The sequence below is a fragment of the Styela clava genome, chromosome 10 (genome assembly GCF_964204865.1).
Source record: "Styela clava chromosome 10, kaStyClav1.hap1.2, whole genome shotgun sequence".
Classification (NCBI taxonomy): Eukaryota; Metazoa; Chordata; class Ascidiacea; order Stolidobranchia; family Styelidae; genus Styela; species Styela clava.
This window is the reverse complement of record NC_135259.1, coordinates 2,378,586-2,391,606: the sequence shown is the minus strand read 5'-3', so window position 1 is coordinate 2,391,606 and position 13,021 is coordinate 2,378,586. Positions and strand designations below refer to the sequence as shown.

Here is a 13,021-nt window from a genome sequence, read left to right as displayed (position 1 = left end):
CATAACTGCGTCATACAAATCGACTTAAATCCGGCTACGATCAAAAAATTGAATCATGGCAAAGTATTGACTCTCAATGTCATTAGGAAGTTTTTTACGTTAAACAAACGTTACTAAAATTGATTAGGATTTTTTGAGAATTGGTAGGATTTATTCAGTGGGAATTAACATCACAGCTCAAAAACTAGTAGACCCGAAATTAGGTTTTAAATTTCCAGTTACCCTTGTGACGCAATGTGATTACTCAAATGATGAATAGCGCGACAACTCTTAATTGTTGCGGCGAACCGCCTCTCATCTATCCGTCTGGTTCATCAGTGGTGATAATTAGCATTTAGTAGACGTTTGTTTATGATCACTGTTTACGTTGTATGTCAAGTCGCGCCGCTGTTCTCAATAAATGGAGTTCAGTTGTATGCAAGTTTCTATTTGGAGCATATAGCAATTAAGCAACAAAACAACAAAGACCTAACTACGCACGGTGTCCCAATTTCACTTCATTTTTACCAACGCCATATGACGATGCAGTGAAATGTTTTATATAACTTTACATAAGCTCATGTAGCCAAACCACTATATTAGTGTTTTCATCAGTTAACATTTTATTTCTGCCAATCTCCTTGATCGCATTGTTCAGGAAGAAAAAGCACCTCAAGACAAATGTATTATAATTAAAACGACGGAAAAAGATCATTGACAATTAAAATAATTGCACGTCATCTAATATAGCACTTCTTACATTTCAAAAATTTGTAAAATAAAATCACTGGTACAATATCATGTTCTATAAAATCAGATCGAAAATGATTTATCTAATTAGTAATTAAGCAAGCAGTGGAATTTGGAGTTTCTCTACTATTACCAACATGTTTCTATTTCAAAAAACAAACAAAGATAAAAAATTGAAGAAATCACAGCAGAAGTAAGCAGAACAATTGCAAGGATAAACATATTGCAATGCGATAAAATAGCAAAAACATTGGCAAAATAAATAGATACATTCAAACGAAATGTTGTGATATTCAAGCATTTATAGCATTGCATAATATTGGTATTTATAGCACTGTACACATCGTCCTATTGAAAGTCTGAAAGAAGCCCATTATAGGTCGCCTTGAGAATTTAAAAAATATCAGAGTGACTAAATTATCGCCTATCTCTAGTCGAAATAATCAACATGCTGTCCAGATTCATATTCATCTTTTGCAAGAACTTCCATGAGTTTAATATTAGATTGCTCGCAAGTCAGAGTTTTACCTTCATCTTTTAACTTAATGAAAAGTTCCGCCGTGTTGTGTTTGTTCGAAGTCTTCATTATAGTTTCAGACATCTCCGTATCCAAAGGTCCCGGCGCCCAATTTAACACTCTGATTGCCGGATTTTCTTTCGCAAGAACCTAAATTATGTAGATTAATTTATTAGACTTATGGGAACAGATGCTGTTTGACAATGTACTTGAGATACGCAAGAAGCACAATAAACAGTTTCGATTTAGCCTACCCCCACCATTATAAATGGATCATATTTAAAATACTTATTTTACAATTCAAATTTAACTGATTGTTGTTCACGTAGATCAGGGTTCGGAAAACTACGGCCCGCGGGCCGGATCAGGCCCGCGGAGCAATATAATCCGACCCGCGACGCTTCACTGAATTATATTAACGAAGCAGCTGTATTGGCGATTATATTCTTTGAAGCAGCTGTATTGGCGATTATATTCTTTACGTGACAGAATTTGTTTTGTGACACTAAATTATATTATAACCTAACAAGTATGTAATTCACAATCACTCGTTTAATGAGCCTATGATTGATTATAATTAGACAAATGGCAACAGAACGTAAAAAGTTGATGCTGAGTGCAAATGGTTTGATTACGCAGAAAATATTGAAATGATCAGTCTTCGCACAGTGCTTGAAATTTAATTGAAATCTGTGTGAAAAAATGTAATTCATTGGCCATTTCTTCGGTTTTTAACTTTCTAAAAATATATGCGGACCGCCAATGACTCGCAAGTTCGCAACCTTTAATTTTGGCCCGCGAACGATAAAAGTTTGCCGACCCCTGACGTAGATTGTATCGTTCAATAGAATTTATTTCCACGTGGTCTATATCCGTACAGCCTATTGCAGTCTGTTCTAAGAACTGTAACTAAAACCTGTGATGTTAACAGGAAGTTCATAGTATATTCGAGTTATATATTACCTTGAAAAGCATATCCCTTGCAGCTTTTCCCGAAGCGTACAAACTGAAACAGGGATGAGGTTGAATAGCAAATAGTGAAGAGACATTGATTATTATAGTTTTCAGATTGTTTTCTTCAACATTTCTCCATTTTAGAAAGTTTCCAGTGATGCAGGGTAAATGTGCAAGATTGACCGTGAAATATTTAGATACTTCTTCTGGATCTTCGAAATCGCAAACTTCTTTGCTTAAATCTCCTAAGCTCGCAGCGTTGTGAATAAGTAGCGCGGTTGGGAAATCTATGCTTCTTCTTCCATCCAAGCATTCTTTGCCCAGTCGTCGGACATCCTATAAAACGCCAATGAGAATGTGGTTATTTTGCACAAAATTATAAACTGTGATACCTAATCTGTCATTTTGTCCAACCACAGTTTATGCCAGAGACACCGTGAACATTCGCATAGCCTTACAATTCGCTAAATTATTTACAGGTAATCAAGTACCTTGAAGCGATATTCAGGTTTGGTTTAAAACAACAAGAACGGGTTGATCCGGTTAAATATTGTTTTCCTGTAGATACATGGTTTGCTACATCTCTGGTTTCTAATTGATTGAATAAATTTCAAAACCATCTACAAACGTTTACCATAAAATCAGACAGATCAGCCGAGATGCACTGTATCTCTATATCATTTTCCTTCCCATTCTGCTTCCTCTTTTGTAGAGCTCTTCGTGCTGTATCTTTCAAACCATCTAAATTTCGACCAGTGATAACTATAACGGACTTCGAAGTTATTCTTGTAGCAAACGCCTCAGTTATGGAGCGACCGAGTCCTTGACTGCCTCCGGTAATTACAGCAAACGTGGGCTCAGAAAATATACTCATACTAAACATAGGTCTTTACCTTTACAGCCTACACGCATATAATAACAACGTAATTTAATCACTACTGTATGTTTCTTATTAACCTAGTTGTGACAGAAGCGAATAAATTGATTCTTAGATATATTAATACTTAATCCGATTATTATAAAGAGATTATAAGCTTTCATATCCGCACCCTACCAGGGACCATAATAGATATAAACGAAATCATAGCGTATTGGCTCGATCACGAGACTTCTCATTAACACGTCGATCGGTTCTAATGAACGCACGCCGACTGATCACACATTTCATGTCGCGACACACGAAGTCAATAAATGCCCGATGAAGCGTGACAAGCTTGCTTCTCTCATTGTTTCAGGTTCGTTTTTACTTTTCACCGTGAACACCGCATGACGAGACTCATATTTGGGTATGCCGGATATATTATTAATTCGAGATCCGGTTCTATTGTTTCGTGTTCAATTTCGACAAATATTTAGCCCTGAAAAGCATACACATTTCATTCGATTATGGGAAACAAAAAACAAGTACGCACAGCAGCAAGGCGCGCTCATAAAAGCATGCCATCATCCATCTTATCTGTGGCTGCAGGCATTCATCCCTTCCTCAGTCTGTTGGTGGAATGCTAGCAGACTGATCTGATATCAATTCAATGCAGTTTGACTCGTGTTTCTCAATATTTTAATAGCATGTAAATCTAGCTTTCACAGGACAAAGTTCAGAAATAATACCAATGTTGAAACTGCGGTAACTGACATTGAGTCCGGTTCTTCCTGGCAGATTATTATAACAAACTGTGTAAATGAGAACATGACAATTAATTACCTTTCCGTCAAAACAATATGCGACTGAACCCAATACCAATATTTTATCTTTGGGCACTGAAAATTTCAGAGAAATTGGTCCAGTAATGAAAGAGAAAAGCGACTTTTTAGGTATAGGTAAAAAGTGGTGGTGGCTTTCCACACGTTTTCTCACCTCTGAGGGGGCGGAAGCACTTTCCCTACCCAATGCCACTTGGAAAATTACCAATACTCGGGCAAACGCTTTTCCGCCTCGAGACGGGATTTTAACGGCCTCTAACCGCCAAAATCACTCTAGAGTGACTTGGTTCAGGTGACAGCACATTTGAACCTACGTACATTTGAACCCGTACATCTGAACCCGTAATTTGAACCCAGGACAATTGCACCTGTATACTATTGCACCTATGGACATTTGCACCTACGGACATTTGAACCCATACATTTCCACCCATGGATTTTAGCACCCGCATATAGATTGAACCCGCGGACATTTGAACCCGTGTACGTTTGCACCCGCGTACATTTGAACCCATGTACATTTGCACCCGCGGACATTTGAACCCGTGTACGTTTGCACCCGCGTACATTTGAACCCATGTACATTTGCACCCGCGGACATTTGAACCCATGTACATTTGAACCCACGAACATTTGCACCCGCGGACATTTGAACCCACGTACATTTGAACCCGCGTACATTTGAACCTACATACATTTACACCAGCGTACTTTTACACCCGCGTACAATTGTACCCACAGACATTCGCACCCATGAACATCTACGCCCATGGGCATTTGCATTTAGAATATTAGCGTCTTTACATATACACCCTTATCCTTCCATGCTATATACCAGGGCTACTCAACTGGCGAACCGCGGTCCGAATCCGGACTTTCCAAGTATTCGATTCGGACCGCGTATGATATTTTTATTCCGGAAGATTGTCTCCACCTAATTTTGGATATGTATAAGGATGTGGAATATTTCGCGGTTACTCAGTTTTCCACAACTCGCTTTTCCTTGACTTTGTAACCGAAAAGATCGAGTCACTAAAATATTGTTGGGCGCAGTATGAAGTACATTTTTTGGCCAGACCGGACCCCAGGAATTTCCAAGTTTTGTATATGGACCTTTAGCAAAAATAGTTGAGTAGCCCTGCTATATACTATAGTATATAGGATTGGAAGGTACACTTAGGATTCTTTCTCCAAATGCATACATTGCGAAAACACCATGGAATTCTCGATTATATACTCGAAGGCTTTATTACAACTATTTTCTATATATTTAAATTATATTATATATTTATATTATACTCCGTCTGTCATTGTCATCGCAATTGTCGATATCATAGGACTCAATGAACAAAATGTTCCGCTGTAGAATGCGAGCCAAAATTGGGGAGTATGATTTGTGCTTTGAATGGTCGACGACTCTTGAAGAGCGCGATCAAGAATTTTAATTGATGTGTTAGTTCGATCCCGCGCAATGTTTTTCCTCGCATCAATGCCCTTTTTCCCTCGCAGACAATTCCAAACTGTTTCTTCAGGACGTTGCAGCTGCGAAGATGACAAGTCCCTTTGCGAAAATAAGTTGGAAACATGGCGCCTACATTTTCCAAGACCACAAGAGGAAACGACTTACTGATTTACAAAGTCCACGAATATTGTAAGCGAAATGATTGGGTTTCAGATGCTACTCATTGGCGATGCCGTCAGTTTAGGAAATTTCGATGTAAATCGACTGTTGTTACGATCGGTGAAAATGTAATAAAAGAACTAGGATATCACAGTCATTCTGGCGACAGCATTAAGACTGAAGTTGGGATCATCCGTGCAACATTAAAAGAAGCAGCATCAACACCATCAAATACATCGACAAGATATATTTTAGGTGAAGTATTGAATAATAGATCAACAGATGTACTAATGCGCTTGCCAGGCAAGTCGACTCTGGAGGCCGATATATGCAGAGTAAGACGACAGAAAAATTGTTCACGTACGAATCCTACAAGTGCAAGCTTTGATATTCCGAGCCAATATTTAGATATCATTTTGCATGACACTGGCCCGGAGGATCGTCATCGGATAATGGCCATTGGAGATCGATCACTACTTGCACATCTAGATAGTGACACATATCTTGACGACGGTACATTTGATGTGGTGCCCGATATTTTCTTCCAGTTGTATACAATTCACTGTAAAGTGGGAGCATCCTATCTACCATGCGTATATTTTCTATTACGAGACAAGCGACAAGAAACATACGTTCAGATGTTGGAAGTGTTGAAAATCATTTTCCCAAATGCTAACCCCACCAAAATCATTGTTGATTTTGAAATAGCAGCTGTCAATGCATTCCATGCACAATTTCCTCTGGCCGATATTAAAGGATGTTATTTTCACCTGTCACAAGCTATAATTCGAAATGTTGGTTCTATCGGATTAAAAAAGAAGTTTGAATGTTTACCCTCTTTCAATCTGAAAATTAGAAGTTTGGCAGCTCTGGCTTTTGTTCCCATTAACGAGGTTGCCGAAGTCTTCACCTTGCTTTGCGACACCTTCGACGATGCGCCCGAATGCAATCAACTTTTGCAATATTTTGAATCTACCTACATTCGTGGACCTCAAATGGGTTCACGTCCAAGAGAAGCAAGATTTCCCCCTCGATTGTGGAACTATGCCAAAGAGATTGAAATCATGCCTTCGGCCCCAAGAACAACAAACGCTGTAGAAGGATTTCACAACGCCTTACAAGGAATGTTCCGATGCAAACATCCGAGTATATGGGGTTTGCTGAATGGCCTACGAAAAGACATTGCGGTCCACAAACTGACTGCGGCAAATGCTCATGTAGGAGTTACGGCCCACCAAAGATCAAAGTATGTACAACTTGCTGTTAGGTTGTCAGTTAAAGTTTTTTCATATGGAACTGAAACCGACAAGCCTTAGGTATCTCCACTCAATAGCTCAAATGCAGTCTATTTGATTTTGACTTTGATCGTGATATCGTAAAATTTCGTTTATCGTCATTATTTTAATTTGTTGTTTAACTATTGTATCATAATTGATAAATTCCTATTTGTAAAACGTCAATAGCTACTCTATCTCAAAATTGATCGCCCATTCGACACAAATTTGTGAGTGATAACTTTATTGATATATTAAAATAAATGTAATCCGTAACCTATGACGTCGTTTGTAAATTGCAATATCATATTTAACAGACCTGACCTGATATGCTGAATATGTTCGATTTATTCTAAATAGTGTAAACAGCAAAAACCATTTTTGGCCACGATAATGATTTTAAAACTTCTTCACTTTCGAATATTCAACATATTTACATGACTTACGATTTCTATGTATGGTTTTGTTCTGACATTCTAATGAAACAATACTTCAATAAAACTGGCATTTGGCTATGAACATGTTGTTACAAAAATGGCATAGTTTCATTATCTTAATTTCATATTTTCTTAGAAACGAAGAATCTGTGCGTTTATTTATTTATATACAGACAATAGTATTCAATTTATAGATTGATTTTAGGAAAAATGGCAAAACCTGATTTGAGACAACACTCATTTTCAACAGTAAAGCGTGGTCGTGTATGCATACATATAACAATTTTGTAAACATGCTAGCAAGAAAACATGAAGTGGCCACAGAGCTCCCAAATCTCATGCTGGGCGGGATATCATAGTAGGCGTTTTCGGTGCAATAATTTCAGAACAAATTTATAGGAGTTGACCACTAAAAATGTTACTGTAAAGCTAGTTTTAGTAAGACCCTCATTTAAGACTTCATTGGTCTGTGAGATATTTGTTCCGTATTAGCCCTGGTTTCAGGTATTCCAAAGAAGTACCGCTTTCTAGGTCATCGTCTGTTTTGGAGATCGCCGCTAACGAATGAGATAAGGATTTACAAATGTCAATGTAAAAAAAAACAGCAAAAGAAAAAAGACCTTGGCAGAACAATGTTGTTTATATCGTTAAGAGACGTTTATTCCCCGGACTACAATGACACTCAAAAATGCTTGCTTCGTAGAAGCGGGTAAATGCATATACACCAAAACTAACTACAAGGGAAACAGTGTTGAAATTTAGAATATTGAGCTTGCGCCTGTAACATGAAAATTATTTGCGACTGGAAATTGCCGTTGGAGCAAACATTTTTTGTGAAAATGTACGTGGGTTCAAATGTACGCGGGTTCAAATGTACGCGAGTTCAAATATAATATACGTTGGTTCAAATATACGCGGGTTCAAATGTCCGTGGGTTCAAATGTACGCGGGTTCAAATATACGTGGGTTCAAATGTCTGTGGGTGGAAATATACATGGGTTCAAATGTCCGCGGGTGCAAATGTTCGTGGGTTCAAATGTACATGGGTGCAAATGTCCAGGGTGCAAATGTACATGGGTTCAAATGTCTGCAGGTGCAAATGTACATGGGTTTAAATGTACGCGGGTGCAAACGTACACGGGTTCAAATGTCCGCGGGTGCAAATGTACAAGGGTTCAAATGTACGCGGGTTCAAATGTCCGCGGGTTCAAATGTCCGCGGGTGCAAATGTACAAGGGTTCAAATGTACGCGGGTTCAAATGTCCGCGGGTTCAATCTATATGCGGGTGCTAAAATCCATGGGTGGAAATGTATGGGTTCAAATGTCCGTAGGTGCAAATGTCCATAGGTGCAATAGTATACAGGTGCGATTGTTCGGGGTTCAAATTACGGGTTCAGATGTACGGGTTCAAATGTACGCGGGTTCAAAGATAATGGAACCCTTGGTTCATGGCTTGATTGACAGGTAGCCTATTCCGGGCCTGTTTTGACTCCAACTCCCCTTTTCCAGATCGTTCTGAAAAGTTTTCTGTGTCAGTTTGGTAACACTTCAAGGGTTCACACCAAATTTCGTCCGGATCGGCCCGCCAGTTCTCTGGGGAATGGTCAAGGTCTTACCAGTACCTGTTACTGCATGCCTGCCATTCGATCGTGGAACGGTTCTTTTCTGGCATATAAAAATTAAATTTAATTTGCTCTTATCAAAATTAACAAATACGGTAGGCTAGATTTGCTAGAAAATCCATTACTGCAATAGTAAAATTGCGTAAGGAACAAGTCAATTTCACTGTGGTACGGTAACTTAGCAGTACCGTACCTGCAGGCTTGATCACGCAACCGCTTGATATAAGAGTCAAAACAGTGTTCCCATGGGTAAATTTTAGAACAGCGAAATTTTGAAGGAAATATCATATCTCATAGAATTCATAGAAAATTTAGAAATAAATGAAAGTAATAGCCTTCTGGAACAAAAATCAAACTTTATCCACTGAAAATTTCAAAGCAATTGGTCCAGTATTCGAAGAGAAAAGCTATTTTATCATGATAATGACAAAGAAGAATAACAATAAGAAGAGTGCCAGCATAAAATGCAAAACGATCGTTATGTCCACTACGTGTCCAATAATATTAATATAGCCATGCTAAGTCTGAACTACACAGGGACAGCACTAACTCGCGTTACAGGCCAGATACAGGAAGTGTCATGTATTCCAGAACATTCTAACTAAACGAAATATCTTAACTATGGCGTCATACAATCTCGCCAGTCAATCATTGAAGACACTGCTGCAAACCACTGCAGTAACATTATCTTCGCGCCTAACGGTGCAAAAACAGGGCTTAAACTATTTTAGGAAAACAGACCACAATAAAAAAAACGCATATGGCTTGACATCTGTTTTTCTATTGAGATATTATATTGTGTTTCCCTAAAATAGTTTAAGCCCTGCGAGCTAACAACTAAAACGCATATGGCAATAACAGTTAGCTGGCTTATGGTTAGCCGACTTCGTTCATTTTGAGCGTCTGTTTAGTACAGTCGACGTTCAAACGTTGCTGTCACGTACCGTCTGAATAAAAAAACGTCGTAAAGTCTCCTGAACGGCTTCTGAAATGCCAATTATCACCCTACCGTTGACATTTAGCTGACGTTGCCTGACAGATGCAAGGAAGCGATCTGATAGTGTAATGGTTGTTTATTGACAAAGTGCATTATTGGCACGCGTACCCATGGGTTTATGCCCAATAGGTATCGCAGAGACTATTCGCTTCATGACTATGGGTAAGAACCGTGTGTGCTATACAGATCAACTGTGTTTTATATATTAACTATACATTGCATACAAAATTGGAATATTTTAACATGTATGCACAATAATTGATTATCTTATATAATGAATTATGATTGTGTATTTTATGATTAGTGATTATTAATGTTGTAGATGTACCGATCAACTGTGTTTTATATATAAATATATATATGTATATATATACAAGAGAGCTATGCTCAAGTATATGGACGTCACAAAGTGTCGCTATTTTTTATTCTGGCACATAAAAAAAGAATCTCTCGAAGTCCACAGAACTGTTTGAAATAAGTAAAAGTAATAGCTTACTGGCGAAAAAATCAATCTTTAACCACTGAAAATATCAAAGCAATTGGTACAGTATTCGAAGAGAAAAGCGAAGAGAGATTTTATCATGACGAAGGAGAAGAATATCAACAAGAACAACAACATAATATCAAAACAATCCATAGGTCCACTCACGTGTCCAAAAACGCGTGTCCCCACTTGCTTTCTTTGTGTACTTTGTCACGTTAGGCTTATTGCTCTGTCAGCAGTTCTCAGTTAATTCTGCTCGCCTAACAAGGACTTGTATTTGTAATTGATTCGTGTTCCTTTAGGCATACCGATTGTTTGTTTTCTTACTGTTCAGAAATCTATTGGTACTGCATTTGTTTATACCCGAGTGACACTAAAATTAATTACCGACTTTTACATACTCCACCAACTGTTTGGCGAGTGTTATTGTGTTCGACCTGATTTTGCAATCCTTGAGCAATTTTTACAAGTCATTCAAGTCATAATACATTTTAGTGTATTCAGTCAAGTAGACTGTTGTTTTGGGTGATTTGAAGAACACAAGTTGTATTATTCGTTTCTGAAGGTGCCCTCCCTTCATAGCATAATAGGTAAAAGGCCGCGTCCACAAATTAATTTTTACTAACAACATCTGTGACACACTGTGATCCAAGTGGACGCTGTTTTGGAGTTGGCATAGGCCGCAGGAGTTCCCAAACCGCGGGTCAAATCCGGCCCACTTTGTTTCTGCTTATTTGTGATCTAGACACTGCTAATTGTTATGTCATTATTACAGCTTAAGCACACCGGATCTCAAATATACGTGTTGGGTATTAGGATAACATAGGGCAGTAATTCAATCATATAAGAAAGATGTCAAATAACAAACATAAACTACACTCTGGAAACAGATTTTATTAAAATCTTAAATAAAAAAATGGCAGCGTTCGTATTTCTTTTTGAAAAGAATCAAACTTCAGCGATTTGTCTTTTTTGCCAGCGAACCATCCCAATTCTGAAGGCATACGTCATAAAGCGTCATTAGGAGTCAAACAAACCTGTTTCAAAAAAAAATGTCAGGGCAAAACCATCGCGCACTACACTCTTCCGGCCTGCGAACACCCTTCCGATTCTAATTTTGGCCTGCGGCCAATAAAGTTTGGAAACCCCTGGCATAGAGTAACCACCACTATAGATAGAATGCGATCAGATTTTGCTATTCAACAAAAAGGATTTGATAAGTATATATGAACATTTTGTCAGATACTCAAAAATATCTTGGTTTGTGTGGCATAACACCTTGACGTATCGGTCGCTGTGTGAATTCGAGTCTTGGTGGTCAGTCGTCACAAAAGTTATTTGGATAATCACACTATATGGGAAATCAAAGATGTTTACAATTTAGACTTTCGAAAAAATAATCGAAAAATACGGGCAAGCACATCTGAGCCGTACCGTTTAAATAACATGGAACTTTTGAAGAACAGGGGACTTTTGAATAAAATATGTAAACGAAGCATGAAAGTAGCAAGATAAAAATGTTCAATTTATCGAACTTACGATATGGCTTGCCCGAATTCAGCCGATGGTGATTTTAAAAAGCAAATCTGTATCATGCTATAATATGAGTATGAACTAACAGGCCATCCCAAGTGAGTAGCAAGCTCACCCGTGCCTTTCGCTCCGAACAACGTCAGTCACAAGCGACCACTGATATTGATATATGTAACGATTATTATACCTTTGGTCAGGTGGCGGGATTTAAACGATGAGAGGCCCCTACATACGGTACCATATTTTTTGGACTACAAAGTGGGACGCCTTCGAAGACACGACCCCTTAGCTGTGATCCTGTAACTTTACAGTTTCCGATTTTACTACATAGGCCTACATTTAAAGCCATCCCGGCTGTCTTCATTGACCATATTGTCATCGCGAGTTCATGCGCATATTCTCTGTCTAAATATCGGGTTCATTTAGAAAAATAGAAAGGAATAGACGCTAACGATACAAATGATCCGAATTTAGATTTTTTTATGTTCAGCAAAAGGCATGAAGAATAATGAAATAGACTGCCGTTTTCAAGCATTGAGAATTTACTTATTCCCTTCTGTAGATAACACCTTCAAAAAGGCGTTGCTCAATGTTACATTCACGTGAATGTCCGAACAGGACCAATTAGAATTGATTTTACATGTGATACGTTCGCTAACAATATTAGCGGGAAACAACGAAACAAACAAAATTACGCATTCACCTTCAGTAAGTAGGCTAGCGTTGCGCTACACTGCAACAACATTAACAAGAACACGTTCGTGTAATATGCTGGATGGCTGAAGGCAAAAGCGGGACTTTTGACTGACTTCGGGACGTCGGGACAAGACGCTTAAAAGCGGGACCGTCCCGTCTAAAGCGGGACGTATGGTAAGCCTACCCCTACAGGTCAGGCTATATATACCCTTTGAGATTCCCTTTCATGACGGCGGTTTCAAAAAATGATTATGGCGTAAAATGCGCATTTTACTTTTATTTAAAGTCGTCATGAATAAGACGGTATGACGTCATAACATAACGAAATTTAAGTTAAAGGCAAGATACTTACATTGTTTCCTCAAGTAGATTGGATAGTGGGTTGAATTTAAAAACATTTCAAGAAACTTGATGATGGAACGTCCTTGCACCGAAAACTCGACAATAATATATAT

General features: G+C 38.3%; 1 protein-coding gene across 1 annotated transcript; it reads right to left on the bottom strand.

Moving 5' to 3' along the window:
• Nucleotides 1-651: 651 nt before the first annotated feature.
• LOC120338012 (sepiapterin reductase-like) lies at nucleotides 652-3,335 on the bottom strand. The gene is made up of 3 exons (XM_039405934.2): nucleotides 2,835-3,335; nucleotides 2,210-2,536; nucleotides 652-1,396 (listed from the first exon to the last, which is right to left on the bottom strand). Exons 1-3 carry the CDS (start codon nucleotides 3,081-3,083, stop codon nucleotides 1,160-1,162), a joined length of 813 nt encoding a protein of 270 aa, XP_039261868.2. The 5' UTR covers nucleotides 3,084-3,335; the 3' UTR covers nucleotides 652-1,159.
• Between the last annotated feature and the right edge of the window lie 9,686 nt (nucleotides 3,336-13,021).

What these genes read in the sequence shown, in the direction of transcription:
- LOC120338012 (XM_039405934.2), bottom strand. Translation starts at nt 3,083, where the DNA reads ATGTTTAGTATGAGTATATTTTCTGAGCCCACGTTTGCTGTAATTACC. An exon ending in CTGATCTGTCTGATTTTATG is followed by an intron (nt 2,537 to 2,834) that starts GTAAACGTTTGT and finishes GGCGTTTTATAG; the next exon opens with GATGTCCGACGACTGGGCAA. An exon ending in CAAGGGATATGCTTTTCAAG is followed by an intron (nt 1,397 to 2,209) that starts GTAATATATAAC and finishes TACATAATTTAG; the next exon opens with GTTCTTGCGAAAGAAAATCC.